The 15766-nt window shown below is 36.5% G+C and overlaps 1 protein-coding gene across 1 annotated transcript in view; it reads right to left on the bottom strand.

Moving 5' to 3' along the window:
* Positions 1 to 7381: 7381 nt before the first annotated feature.
* The window catches only part of LOC149173157 (SAGA-associated factor 29 homolog A-like), a 209222-nt gene continuing 200837 nt past the window's right edge, over positions 7382 to 15766 (bottom strand). The window contains exon 9 of the mRNA XM_089424521.1: positions 7382 to 7927. Within this exon, the coding sequence (XP_089280647.1) occupies positions 7819 to 7927 (109 nt within the window). The 3' untranslated portion in view covers positions 7382 to 7818. The remainder of the gene's footprint in view (positions 7928 to 15766) is intronic.

Genomic DNA, 15766 nt, shown 5'->3' with positions numbered 1-15766 from the left:
AGCTATGACACCGGACAGATTCAGACCCATAGCTTTATGTAATGTGGTGTACAAAATGATTTCCAAAGTGATCTCTAACAGACTCATGCCCCTTCTTCTAGCTCTTGTCTCAAAGGAGCAAACTTGTTATGTGGAAGGAAGACAGATTCTCAATAACATCATACAAGCTCACGAGGTGGTACACTCTCTTAAGAGCAATAAGAAAGTTGGTATGATCATACAGCTTGACCTAGCGAAAGCTTATGATAAGCTCAATTGGTCTTACATCAAGGCAGTGCTAAGAGCTTATGGCTTCGACCACAACTGGATAAGATGGGTTATGGCCCTTGTATCCACGACTAGCTTTTAAATCCTGCTTAATGGCTCTCCCTCTAGAACCTTTATGCCTTCTAAGGGTCTCAGACAAGGAGATTCACTCTCCCCCTTCCTCTTTGTTCTCATGATGGAAGGGCTAGGCAGAGCGATCAAAATGGCAAATGCTGAAGGAAGAATCCAAGGTCTGAAACTTACCCTGGATGTTGTTGCTTCTACTCATCAAAAAATTGTGGATGACACTATGATGTAGGGTATTCCCACAGTCAGGGAATCCAAAGCTTTCAAACAAATCTTGAACGACTTTGCTATGGCCGCTGGTACAGAGGTAAGCCTTGACAAATCAAAGGTTTTCTTTTTTAACACTAACATTGCTATTCAGAGGAACCTCACCAGAATTCTCGAGTTTCAAAGGGATCAGTTACCTTCCAAGTACCTTGGAATGCCTCTTACAGACAAACCTCTAAGCAAGGGAGTGTGGGAGCCAGTAACTAACAAACTTCAAGACAAGGTCAGGAAATGGACATGCAGGTCTTTGAATTTGGCAGGGCGTCTTGTGCTTACAAAGGTTGTCCTGTAGGCCATTCCCATTTTCATGTTTTCAACTCTTCCTGCTCCTAAAGGAGTTATGCAACAGATCAGGAATATTCAAAGAGATTTTCTTTGGGGCAAAGGGGAAGAGAAAAAGAAGTGGGCTTTGGTAGCTTGGGACAAGCTCTGCAAACCTAAGGCCCATGGTGGTTTGGGGCTTCATGACCTTGAAACCCTCAGCAAAGTTTCGGGTGCAAAACTTTGGTGGAGGTGGCTTAAGGAATCGGCAACCCCTTGGGCCAAGCTTTGGAAACAGAAATATGCAAATAATTGGCAGGAGAGGGATCATATCCGAATGTCAGGGCTCCCACATTTGGAACCTTGCTTGGGAAAATAGAGCCATTGTCCAGCAGCATAGTTTCTGGGAGATCCGAGCTGGGAACCTAGCACAGTTTTGGGAGGATAACTAGCAACAGGAACCAAATTTATTTAGGGAAGAACTAACCGCTCTCAAGAATGACACTGACAACAAAGGTTTACATATGGTAAGTGACTTCTGGGATCAGGTAAGGAACAATGGTAAATGGAGAATATGGAAGGATCTGGGTTATAGTGAAGAGAGCCCTTTGAAGGCCTAGGTAGGCTCTCTTGCTCTAAACTTGGAACAAAGGAAGATTTTGGTATCATCCTCGTCTGACCAACTGAGATGGGGAAGAAACACAGAAGGCAACTTTAACCTCAAAGAAGCTAAACGAATAGCCCTAGGGTTTGATTATCAAAACCCTGATAAGGTATGGAAGGACCTTTGGCAGACCCTGCATTGGATGAAAATAAAGTTGTTTATGTGGTTGGTTCAACAAAAGAAAATTCTAACTTGGGAAAATCTTCTGAAAAAGGGTTTTGTGGGCCCATCCAAATGCCATCTATGTGGCTTACAAGAGGAGACGAAGGAACACTTACTCAACCTCTGCCCATTCACCTCTACCTTTTGGGATTGGGTGCCTCAGTCTTCAGGCAAATTGACAGGGACAGACTCAGCATCACCAACACTTTGAAGAATTAGAGGAAAGACTTCTCAAGCAATGAAATCATCAACAAAGCTTGGACTCTAGTTTCAGGATTTATAATCTGGGATGTCTGGAAAGAACGCAATGACAGGATTTTTAAGAACAAAATTGGCTCGACCCAGAACATCATTGCACAAATATTACGACAGCTCAAAGACACTATTGGAGCCCTTTTGTGGAAACTTCTTGAGAACCCTCCTTTGCCCCAGGATGCTCGCATACTGCTGTAGTTGGGTCTCCATTCGCTAGTTCCCCAGGGCATAAACAAGGGTGTGAGCCAAACAACTACTGGTAAAGACTTCTGGCAACCTCCTCCTCATGGTTTTTTGAAAATCAATATAGACGAGCCTCTAAGGGCAACCTAGGGATGGCTGGATTTGGCGGGGTCATAAGAGATGAGTAGGGGCGCATAAAGGATATCTTTCATAGTCATTTGGGGACTGCCACTAATAACATGGCGGAGCTCATGGCCTTAGAGCAGTGCCTGGAAATCCTGATCAAGTCAAATTTACACAACGCCATCATTGAAGCAGACTCTGAATTGGTAATTAATGCGGCCAAGAAGATATGTAATGGAATGGCACCTAGAAAAGTTTCGAAACATTAGCAGCTATTGTAGGTCTTTCAACGTATTCATTCCCACTTGTGAACCCTGAGAACGATCAGCTTTGTTCATGTGCGAAGAAAAGCCAATATGCTAGCTGATCGTCTAGCGAATGAAGGAGTGATTTGCAAGTAAAGTTATAGTAGGTATGCTTGGGATTTGACACCCTCTGGGAAATTGTGTGATGATTGTCAAAGACAAGCGGCCAAAGACATGGAGCACTTCCAGACCATGAGGAATGAGCAAAAAGAAGACTAGTGGAAGCAGGAGAGAGCAGAAGCAGAAGTCAATCGTAATTGTTGATCCCACAAAGAATGCTTAAGACAGAGCTAACTACAAGGGAGGAGTACATGGTAAATAGTGAGCTAGTTGGAAGGCCGCCGACCATAGATTTTGATGGCCTTCGTCATCGAATGGCTATTGGGTTGGAAAATGATCGAAGGTTAAGTCTTCAAGCAGACCCGAAGATTTATAGATCAGTTGTTCATGATCTTTATCGACTCCGTAAAGAGGGTAAAGATCGCGCTAGTTTCCGATCCGATATCTCTGAAGACCGTCAAATCAACAGGGGCTTGATCGTATGGATATCGGGTTTTAAAAGTGATCGGAGGTTAAGTCTTAGACCGGACCTGAACTTTTATAAACCAATGGCTTATAATCCTTATCAGATCCGTGAAACGGGTAAGAGTTGTGCATGTTGCCGGGGCGATATCATTAATGACCGTCGGATCTTATGAGATCTTGATCGAAAGGATATCGGGTTTCAACATGGGAGGAGGTTAAGTCCAAGAATAGACCCGAAGTTTTATACATTAATAGTTTATTTTCTCTGTCGGCTCCGTAAAGCAGGTAGGTCGCGTAAGCTTCCGATGCGATTTCTTTAAGGACCGTTGGATCACTGGGGTTCTTATCAAATGGCTATCGGATTAGATAATGGTCAGAGATTTATGTGTAAGCTTTATGTGTAAGATTTCGGGTTTTGTATCGGGTTTTGTTGACCCCGTTGACGGTTAATCATCAATGGGTTTATCTCTTGTTGGTCTGTACACTTGTAAAGACATGTAACATCTGTAATCTTTCTTGCGGTTAATTGAAGGCTCCACTCTTACTTGACCAAAAAAAAAAAGTTAACAAGTTTGACTTATTCATATGCCAAACACTAGTTGGATAGGTTATGAATACCCCACAAGAGGCATTTTAGCTTATTTTCATCATAATTTTATACAAAATTTTGTATATCTTAATTTTAGATATATACAAATATTTTATGATATGGATGACTTTTTAATTGTCTCTATTTTTTATATTTTTCTATTAGTTGAGTCTATTTTTTTTAAATCAAATTGAAATTTTGAATTTTTGTTGAATTGAATTCGATAAACATATGAGAATTGTTAGGTATAAAATGAATTCTTAAGGAAAATAATAATATAATAGTTAAAATAATAGAATAAGAGTCCTTCATTATTAAAGGAAAGAAAGAAAACTATTTTTTAATTGTATTTCAACTTATAGGTTTACTCAAACTTCAAGTGCAAGCAAGCACCTATTGAATGCAAAATTAAATTATGCATCTAAAAAGTACCAACTCTGCATATTTTTTAATACACTGATATTGAAAAAAATGAAAATACATGGAAAAAGTGTTTCTTGATATTTTCAATTTTTTTGGCATGGGTCTACTAAAAAATATGCACAATGGGTACTTGTTGGATGCATAATTTAATTTCGCATCCAATAAGTGCCTACACTTGACATGAGTAAACCTATAAAGAGATAAGTCAAAAGTACAATTGAAAAAATAGTTTTTTTTTCCCCAAAAAATATTTACCATGAGAATGACATCACCAACTGAATTTTATTAGTTATTTTAAAGTTGATTTTGTTAATACATTTTTGTTTTGAGACTTACTGTATTGTCCGTTTAGAATAACAAAAACATGAAACCAAAATTGTCTCTCTTTTGCACTTTAAGATAGTATCTCAAACTCAAATCAATGAGAAACTAGGCACTACTTCTTAGCCAATGAAGTTTCATTGTGATTAGAATTATTGTTAAATCATGATCTTCATTCCACTTGTTTGTTATGTAATCTCACCCTATAAAATTAAGCTTAGTTCACTTTTATTAAAATATATAAAGTTGTGATTAGAATTATTGTTAAAACATGATCTTCAATCCATTTGTTTGTTATGTAATCTCAGCATATAGAATTAAACTTGTTCACTTTTATGAAAATATATAAGTTTGTTTTTCTTATTATAAAATCAATATCAAGGTGAATTTGCCATGCCCTCTAATTATTTTATTCAAATGAAACTTTGCCTCCACAATAAAGAAAAAACTATACAAATTGATCCATATTTCATCTTGCATAAGTGGATTATGTAGTTAAAAAAAGTTGGAATACATATTTATTTCCTATTTTTAATAGATATTTATAACTTATTCTATTCTAATTTTCAAAAGTATATTTCTTATTTGAGGTGGTAGTAATAACAATATGAAATTATGTGTTAGACATTCCTAATGAACTGAATGGGCTTTAAATTGGCATTAATCAAAGCATATATATATATATATATATATATATATATATATAAGATGTTTGATTGTTCATATCTATTACTCGAATTGATTATGGAAAAGAAACATGATAAGTTTGGCTTCAATGGCAGTGGAGATCTCATTCATTGATGACTCTTGATAAATAGAACCATGGTTATGGTTATGTAGATGGCATAAAGCTGCACAAGAATTAAAGACATGCCACATTGCTTATGGTACTAATTAAACAACACACTCTCCATCCATATGATCATCAAATAAAAAGTCAATACATTCCAATTTAAATAGACTAAAGGTCTTGATTGAAGAATGTCAAACCTTGAGGAATTTGATTTTTTCACATACCATTTTAGCGATGAATAATATATAATAGAACATATATGTTTTTGATATTGTATTCTAGATGTTTTTATTGGTGATGCCCTTTTGGAAGTTGTACAACATGGTAGGATCGAACCAATCTTTTTGGAAGCTCATTAAATCCATCTTCGTCATTGTCATCAAACTCAAGCAAATAAAATGCAAATATAAACAAAATGTTTCAATACGACCCTAGAAAGATATAAATGATATATTGAAATTTTAAAGCTAAAACCACGGTATATAGAATGTTCAAGCATGCCAATTCCAAATATACAAAAGCACAAATAACTCAACTATTCCTTGAACTATTTTTGCAGTCTAGGAAGAACGGTGAATAATTGTGCCGAAACTTTTGAAACATTAGAAGCAAAGAGTTTTGCTATTAGGAAGAAATAAGGATCTAATCATTAACAAAGATCCATAGATTCCTATTATTTATTTATTTGCAAATTGTCTTATAATAACAAGAAAATATCCACAAGAAAGATGAAACAAAAATTGAAGAGTATATACAATCAATTCCTACATCATTTTTGTTGGGGCTACAACTTCCATAGCAATAAACTCTTCATTTTTGAAATTTTTATTTGTATTTTCCGTGAATACTTAATTTTTCTTTTTATATCACATAAAATTTTGATAATAAAAAGCTATGTAAAATGTACCTTTATAAATATTTTAAAAATTTATTATTATTATTATTATTATTATACACAAATATAAACACCTAAAATAATATTGTCCTTCCTAAAGTTACTTTCCTACTTAATATCTTATATTTTTTAATTTATTTATTTACGTTATGTTATATATTATTTTCATATATACTTAAAATAATGAAAACCTAATATTTTTACACCACTTTGTATAAATCAATCTCATTGTGCATTTAAGCACATTACACTTGCATGAATATCCATTATGTCAAAAGCAACCACTGTCTACAGCACATTCATTGACTTTAATTGATGTATATGATCATTGTTATAGTTTATCAATTATACCGACTAAGAAAACATATAAATGCATTAGGAACATTAAAGTATTTTTCTATCTCTTTGCATGATTATTATTTATCTAATTTCTATGCTAGAAATGCATTTGACTTGTTAGTACGTTTTGGGTCACTTACTCGGTTAACTAGTTTGACTCAATGACTTGCCAAAAACTTGTTGGGTAGGTTATGAATAACCCCAAACGAGCTATTTTAGCTCATTTTCCCACACTTTCTTGCAAGTTTTGTATATATAAATTTTGGACATACATGAATATTCAAAACAGATTTATTTGATACCAACGATTTTTAATTTTTTTTAAAGAAATATGTTTATTTTAATATTTTTCTACTTGCAGAGGTTTTCTTGAGCCAATTTGATCTCTTTTGTCTTGTTGAGCTTTTCATTGAGCTGAGTCGAGTAAATATGCTACCCGTGATCTCCTTAGAACAGCAAAAATAGGAAACTAAAAATTGTCTCAGTATTTAGTGAAACAGGATCTCAATCCCCCACAAATGAGCAACTAGGTACTGCCTCTTCAGTAATGAGGTTTCATTGTGATCGTAAGGGCTGCTAAATCATGAGCACCATTCCCCTTGTTTGCTATGTAATTTCATCATTGCAGATTTGAGCCTTGTCCACTACTAAAGAAACATATAAAAATTGTCTTGCCTATTGGAAAAAAAATCAACGTCAAGGTACAATTTGTCACGCCCCACAAATTATTTTGTTCAAAAGCAACTTTGGCTCCACAACAAAGGAAAGACTAAACTAGCTAATCCATATTTCATCTTACCTACGTGGAATATGCCGTTAACAAAGTGAAAATAAACATTTATTCCCCATTTTTAAATAGACATCTGTTAATTCTTCTACTACGATTTCAGAAGTATATTATGGTCGAAGCATCACTAATATGGAATATATTAGATGTTCCCAATGAAATGAATGGGTTTTGAATTTCTCATTAATAGAAGCATATGCATACTGGCTGTTTGCTCGTTCATGTCTGTTACTTGAATTGATAACAGAAAAGAAACATAGCAACCTTGACTCCAATGCTGGTCATGATCTCGTACCTTGATAGCTCTTGATAAATACAACCATGCTTATAGTTATATAGATGTCAAACTGCGCAAGAATTGGCATGCCGCATGGCCTATGATATATTAACCAAACAGCACACACTCTCCATCCATTATATTACTATCGTATATAATGTCTTGACATTCCAATTTAAATAGACAAGGGTCTTGAATGAAGAACGCCAATCTTTGTGGAATTTGATTCTTCAACATACCATTTCAGTAATAAATAATATATAACATGATAGACACTTTTTGTTGTGTGTCTATGATGTTGATATTCTAGATGTTTTCACTGGCGATGCCCTTCTGGAAGCTGCACGACATGATAGAATGGAACCACTCTTTTCGGAAGTCCATCAAATCCATCTTCTTCATCATCATCAAACTCGAGCAAATAACTTGCAAATATAAACGAAACATTTCAATAAGACCTTAGATGTAGATAATATATTGAAATTTTAAAGTTGAAACCATGGCGTGCAAGCTGAAAATATGCAAAAGCACAAATAACTCAACTATTCCTTAAGCTATGCCTGCAGTCTAGGAATAACTACGAATAACCATTCTGAAACTTTGGCAACATTAGAAGGGAGAGTTTTCCTTGGGAGGAAGAAATCAAACATCTAAGCAATGACATAGATTCAGGGCTATTTATTTTTTTAGTATTTTCCACTAGAGATTAAGATATTTTAATTTCCAAGTATTTTGGAAAATGTGTCTTCTATTAACAAGAGAATATTTACAATCTGAAATAAAGGTAGAAGATTATATCCAGTAGAGTCTTAGAGCATCTTCCGCAGTGGAGTTTCATTGCAGGGAGTGATTAATTCCTTCTACAGTAAGCAAATTTTCAGGTGTGCATGCAATCTATGGTTTGAAATTTGGGAGACAACTTTACTGACCTCTGACATTTTTACACATTGCCTATATTGTATTTGTTCCATTAATAAACAATGTGCACAAATTAAAAAAGAACAATTTTCCTGTTTATAATTCAATCAGTAAAAGCTGAAATCGCCCAATTACTTTAGGAAGAATACTATACTCATCGAGCTTCAATTTTAGGCTGTTTTTTTGCATGAAATTATATGTATATATGAGAAAATAAAAAGGCAGAGATCGACTTACTCATCATTTTTCCTCTGGAGTGTTGCACAGCATATACAAAAAGCCACCATCAACACAACACCACACCACAAATGATCAGTCATCATCAAAATATCAAATTTCATGAAATGAAATAATACTTCAACCTACAACTATATCTCAACTTGTCAAATAACCATAATTTTATATATTGTGAAATAAGAACCAAGTATGCTTCAAGTGCCTTATTTATTTGACACTTCTCATGAAGAGTAATCTAAGGAACATGGTCTTTCACAAACATTCAAGTAGATTACATCTCTATTCCATTGTCATCCATTGCTCATCGTGAATAGGATTTGATACTAAAATACATTTGACTTCAAAATTCTGTGTTATAGATAAAACCATTCAAACCATTAAAGTCAAGAAACAAGGATGCCACTGTCCTCCCTTTATGCTTGCTCTCAGAATTTCCTCTAGAATGTTGCATAGAAGATATATATTATGCATTAGTCCCTATATGAAGTATAACGAAGCTTATATTTCATATCATAAGGTCTTAAACAACCATACAAGCTCCCACAAAAGTGTCAAACCAATTTTTCCAAAGTGTGGAGCGAAGTGAGGAATACTGGGAGAACTCTTTTCCAAAAAGTAATGGGAGCGAAGCATTCAGGGTGTGTTGCAGATATTATATATATTTAATACCCTAATGCATATATGTTCAAAAAACAAATCCAGAATGCCAAATGGGTTGCAGAAATGCAAATACATAGCTTTGAGTGTTAATTGTAAATGGATACTAGATAATTAAGATGTTAGGATTGTCCTCCATAGTACACTATGGCATTTTTATACAGTCCGAGTTTGTTTGGCCCATGGCAGCTTGTGTCAAACACTGATGAACCCAAGAGATGGAGATAGTGAGTAGCTAAAAACATTTATTTACACCCCATGTAGGCTATTTAATTAGAAAGAAAAGCGAGTGTATCCCTTGAAACTGATCCATGTATTCCAGATCAAAGGTGTCTCTAAAATGCATATATCCCCTAAGAATCATCTATGAGTGGAGCCAAACAAGGTATTGAATCTAGATAATAAGATAAAGATCAAATTAATGTCCAATGGTTGATCACAAAGTTGGTCAATGGGACTCAAAAGTACATCTGGTGTGAATATGCAATGGAAGTGCAAAAGCAACTTGTACTACTCTACTAAAAGCACAGGAAGTGCTAAGTAACTAGTGAATAGAAATAACACAAAGAAAAGTAGTGAAAATAAAAATCCACATTGAGCATATAATGCAAATATCAAGGCATGCTAGAACTAGAAGCAGAGTCATGAGAGGAAGAAGAGGGATCCTTATCAAAGTCATTAATCATTGTGAAGTCAATGATGCACTCCTTGTTGATAGAGTTTAGAGAATCTTTGAGGATGAGGGCGTTTGAATTTGTAATCATGGGAGAAGCCTTGTATTGAAGAGGTCAATCATTGCTAACATAGACTCACTACTTGAGTGGACTGGAAAAGTGGTACTCTATATAGAGTGAGTTCAACTTTGGAATTTGCTGGTGAGTGTCTATCTGCTGCTTGGTGGGATCGATCTTTGGATTCGAAACTAGGGCTACTCAAAAGTCTTGTGGACATTGGTCGCCTTGTTGGAGGGTGTGGTCCTAAGGTGGTTCAAAGTGTAAGCATTAAGTCTCACTAGTATAAAGAGATTTGTGTGTGAGCTTGCCTTTGCTACCACTTGCAGACAAGACAATAAAGAAGAAGAAGGTGATCCTTCTTGTGGAATCTGCCCAAGGAGGACAATATAGATTCTAAGACCTATTCTCCAACACCTCACTTATGAAAAGAGCCAAGCATCTATGATATGGATTGTAGAAGAAAGTGGAAATGGAACCTCCTAAGTCTTGGTAGAGGTAGTGGAACCATGCTCTAATCTCATAATAGAAAGGAAATTTGAAGATGAGATGCTCCTATGGCTTAGTGTCCTATAAATGACATAGATGGAAAGCCCTCTAGGGGCATGGCACGTGGTCACCTACCTTGAACCAACATCGATGAAAGCTCACCCTAGACACCAAGAGTAAATCCTAAGATCATGCATGTAATGCTTGCTTCTATACTCAATTCTAACAATAAGCTAATCCCTTTATTGCATGAAGTGATTGAAATAAAAAATCATCTCAAGGCTATGGTCCTTAGATAGCGGTTGCTACCCCTCATTTTGCATGAGGCCTATACTAGTGAATTTTTTCATTATCCTTGTGATATTCATCACAAAGAACTTTGGATGGTTAGGGTGTTATACCCGGTTTCATCGATGATTGATGACAGGGATGATGATGTTCCCTAGACACCTTCATTTTACAAGTACTTGAATATGCATGACCTTGAAAACAACATAGATGGATTAATCTCTTTAGTCATACATATTGAACACTGCCATTTGAGGCATTTGAATCAATAAATCTTTTGGTCAACCACATTCATAGAATCAAATCCCAATCACCTTCACTCACTTGTACTAAAGCGATAGGCTTAGGATTTAGTCTAGGGAATCCAAGAAGTGGGGGGAAGGCTGCCAAGGTGACAGTAGGCAACTTACATGTTGTGTTGTTAGGTTTTCCTCCCTTTGGAGAGGTTGGGATTTTAACCCTGGCGAGGATCCAAGACATAACAAAACCTCCACAACTTGTTTCTATGGAATTATATTTCACCTTTGATTTTGTTGGAATGCTTCCTTTTGTGTGCCAAATACCATCTCTTCCGTGTATTATTCTTGATTTGCAAGTGATTCATTACAGGTAATGAGTGGTCTCCATTTTGTAACCGTGTCATTGGAATCCAAGGCAAACCCCACAAGGGGGAAACTCAACAATTCTCCTTTGATAGAATCATATCAAAATGAGATATACAAGACCAAGACCAACTCTGCCACAGATTCCAAGTCAAACCCTCCTCCAAGTCCCCTCCAATAATCAGAGTCAACAATCTGAAATTCAAACCTACAATAAAAAGGACCAAAATTCAGCCTATAGTGCCTCAGAGAATTTTGCCTCTCCACAAAAAATCAGACTTCACACGTGCGGGTTTCAATAGTCAAAGATTTAGTCAACCAAAAAAAATATTCTTTGAGTTTTTTTACTTCTCTTTCTCCTTTTAATTAGGTTTCTAATCTCCTTCACTGGTTTAGAAAAATGCTTCTTGTAGTCAGCTTGAAAGTGCTCCAAAATAGGTTGAATTGTCCACTATACATAGCCGTCCAAGAGGTCGAATAGGTGTCTTTTGGAGAACTGGGTCAACATGTTCCAAGGAGAACCGACTTGGAGATCTTGTGGGCTTATGACACGAAGTAAAATTTGATTTCTTTTCCTTTCCAATGTCCAAATAGGACATGACTCAAATAAATATTCTTTTGACTCAAAATAAATTATTTTTGACTCTTTTGACTCTAAGCATGAAGAACATGCTTTAACAAAATATAAATAAATATAATATATACATCAATGATAATTTTATATAATTTTATATTATGAAGACCGACTCTAGTTACAATTTCAACACTCCCTCTTAACTAGGGAGGTATTCATAATGACTCAACAAGATATTCTCAAGTTGAAATATTCATATGAGAAAGGATCCAAAATGATAAGCATCAATGATGATAACATCATCATAACCAACACTGTCAAAATACCTATTGGTATGAAGTTTTTCTGCAACTGTACGAAAATCCCTTCACCTAAGTTGTTGGTGACTAGCAACCCTAACAACAAAAATGGCTATTGAAATGCTTCAGATCTGCAACAAAGAGTTAGAAACTTGCAAAAGATAATATGCAAATAGAAACATACAATAGCAAAAAGAACACAATAACCCAATGGAATATGATAAAAGGAATTTTATTATTACTAATTTCAATCAAATACACCTAATGAGGAGAGATTGTAGACTTGGGTCTACAAATCCCCCTTTGTGGGATGAGTCTTTTTAACGGCCCCGTGCTTCAACTCTATTTTCTCTCTCGCAATGGTTGTATGCAATGGAGAAAAAATAGTTATGGAGGCTTGAACTAAAGATTAGAGCTCAAATGTCGTAGGACGATAATGGGGACGATGATAATGTCCATAGTGAACAATGAGGAGTGATGCCGCACAGAATGTCTAGGCACTGTGATGACAACTCAGATCGGGGGTTGTCACCCTGATCCCCAATCTCTCCGTTTTAAGTTGTCTCCCAACAACAGGCTAAGCAGGGTAGACCCTATGGAAATGAAATGAAGGAGAACTAGTTGGGAACCAACCAGTTTGGGAGACACAATCAAGTGACCAATTACTTGTTTTATAATTAGCAAGACTTACAGGATTTGATTAGATTTAAACAATTGATACCAGTGCTTTATATTGAAGTTTCTAAGTTTACTTAGTTTAGAAACCCTTCATGCACTTTTTCTGATTTATTCCTACTTAATTGTTATTTTTCTTTAACAAGTTATTTACAAAGTAAATACTGAAAATAAACACCAGTGCATGCTTAACATATTACAGATCAACAACTAAAAGAAACAAGAACAAACACACCACATGACACCATTATTTTTGGACCAATGTCCTCGAAAAAACACAATGCGGGAAAACCGGTGCAGCTATCTAAGGGTTTTCTTATTAAGCAATATCAGAGTACAATCTAGGTGTCGAAACTGGCCTACCCAACAGAGAATTTCCTTAGCAGCTATACCATAGTTTGAGAGAAATCTCCTGGCTGAAACTCCGAAAAACCCTTTTGGTAGCTCCTCAGCACAAAACTGCTCTACAACCCCAGCGTCTGCCCAAACTGGACTGCGTCAGCCCCTTTCTGTCTCACATTGGCCCTGCGTCAGCCTTTCTAGGCCTCCGTCAGCCCCAGGAGGCTCTGCGTCAACTCTGGGAGCCTCTGCGTCAGCTGCACTGACCAATGTTTTAAAACTCCGACTCGGACTTCGACTCGGCCGAGGGTCGACTCCGACTCCGACTCGATATCGACTCGGCCGGCTCGATTTCAATGACTCGGTCGTTGTAAAAAATATATTAAATATTTATGTTTTTTTATAAAAGAAAAAACATAATTTTAAAGATTTTCATTCATGTTTCCAAACACACAGCATTATAATATAGATGGAAGACAACATATGATCAAAGTAGGCTCATGAATATATCCATTATATCAAAATGGCACCCAGTGCATTGTCCAATACATACACGATGATGATATAGAGATCAAAATAAAAACACATAACCAAGGAGGCTAGAAATGGCCTCTACAACAAAAGTCTATGACCAGTACTACTGGCTACTGCTAAAGTTGCCAACATCATCTCTCAGTGTTACTTGGGAGCGAGAGCGAAAGCGGGGAGCAAGAGCGACATTTTCAGAAGCTCCTGGTTTGGGAGCGAATCCCGGAGGTGTTCGACAACCAATGTCACTAACATCAAGGTACATAAAGGGATTGGTGCTCTTGATTAAATATGAGTTCCATACCCTAATACATGATAAAATTCAATGGAAACATTGCAATCCCCAAATCCTGAAATCCTGAAAAAATGATAAGTCTGCTCAATTTTGAATGAAATCTAAAATTCTTCTTTCTCCATATGAAATCCAATGAGGCTGGAACCACTCTCAAACATCCTAAGTCATTTCATGGTAATGTTAAAAATTTAAGTAAAAGGATGAAAATGAAGATTAAGGAGAATGTCACTTTCATTTTCATCCTTTTACTTTAAGAATTTAACATTACCATGAATAGCATATCAATACTAGGGATCAGAGTGGGTTAAATAGGGTTTGGGAGAGGGGAATGAACCCCAAATAGCACTTAACCAATTTTTAAAACAACTTGGAGTCCCCAACACAGCAAAATCTTAAAATTTTTAAAAATGTTGTTTTTGGGTTTACTGGCCGCATGAACTGACTCGGTCGAGTAGTTACAGATCGAGCCGAGTCGGCCGAGTTATGACTGACTCGGCCGAGTCATGCTATAACTCGGTCGGGTCAGTCATAACTCAGCCAACCAAACCGTTTTTTCTGCCGAGTTGAAATTTTTTTTCCAGCTCGGACCAACTCGGCCGAGTTGGTTCCGAGCCGGCCGGATCTTAAAACAATGGCGTTGGCCCCTCAGGTGCTCTGCGCAGCACTTGGCTTCCTCTACATCAACTACGCTAGCCCCTCAGGTGTTCTGCGCAGCACTTGGCTTCCTCTATGTGGCCCTGCATAAACCCTTGCTGGCTCTGCGTCACCCTCCTTGGATGCTGCGCTGCTCTCCCAGCACAGTCTCTGCCTTCTCTGTTTCTCTATACTCAATGCCCCTCAGCTACTCTCCTGATCACTCATTCTATCTCTTTTAGCAAACCCTGCTCTAGAGAATAGAATGATTGATCATCTGGTGTACTCTCCAAGTGACCCTCAAGCCTCCTCTTATACTTTTCCTATTGACATCTCAACAACCGAGATTAAGTCCCTAATCAACGGCTAAGATTAGATCTGACTTGATCCATGTCTTTTGGACCACTCTAACACAGATTCATATTAATACACATTAATATTTTATTTTCCTTAAGTTTAGACTTAGGGACTCCATTAAAAATATTAATTAGTTTAATATCTCCTGATCTGTTTAGAATCTGCCCAAACCCTTTCTAGGTATTGGAGATCTCATGTGCCCTAACCTCTCCACCAAATTTCATGGCTAGAGCACATCCGATGCTACCCCAAATCAACAATTTATGGAGTCAACTATCTTGCTAAAAAATTAGGACCAAGTAAATGATGAGTAACTGTTGCTTGGATGAATGACTATCTTATATGAAATGCAGATCCTAAAACTAATGTGAGATGCAGGAATCTTGGTTAATTTTAGTTAAATGCCTATCTAAGTTTAAACCCTTCAATCCTTTCTATATTGACCCTGATTTCGTAGTAATTGGCAGAGAGAAGATAAGGTGAAGCACACTAAGGTGTGATTAACAATACCTCTCCTGAAAATCTAACATACCCAGTGCCTTCGGCGCTACAAAGAGTTGTGGCTCTGATGACTGCAAGGTCACCGTTTTAAGTACTATTAAAAGCAAGCTTCTCAAGCAAAGATGGATGGGTACCTATCTT

The sequence above is a fragment of the Pinus tabuliformis genome, chromosome 4_2 (assembly GCF_031772625.1).
Source record: "Pinus tabuliformis cultivar Carrire ecotype Pingquan chromosome 4_2, CPIR1, whole genome shotgun sequence".
Taxonomy (NCBI): Eukaryota; Viridiplantae; Streptophyta; class Pinopsida; order Pinales; family Pinaceae; genus Pinus; species Pinus tabuliformis.
Note: the sequence above shows the minus strand (reverse complement) of the source record. Positions and strands in the feature narration are given on the sequence as shown.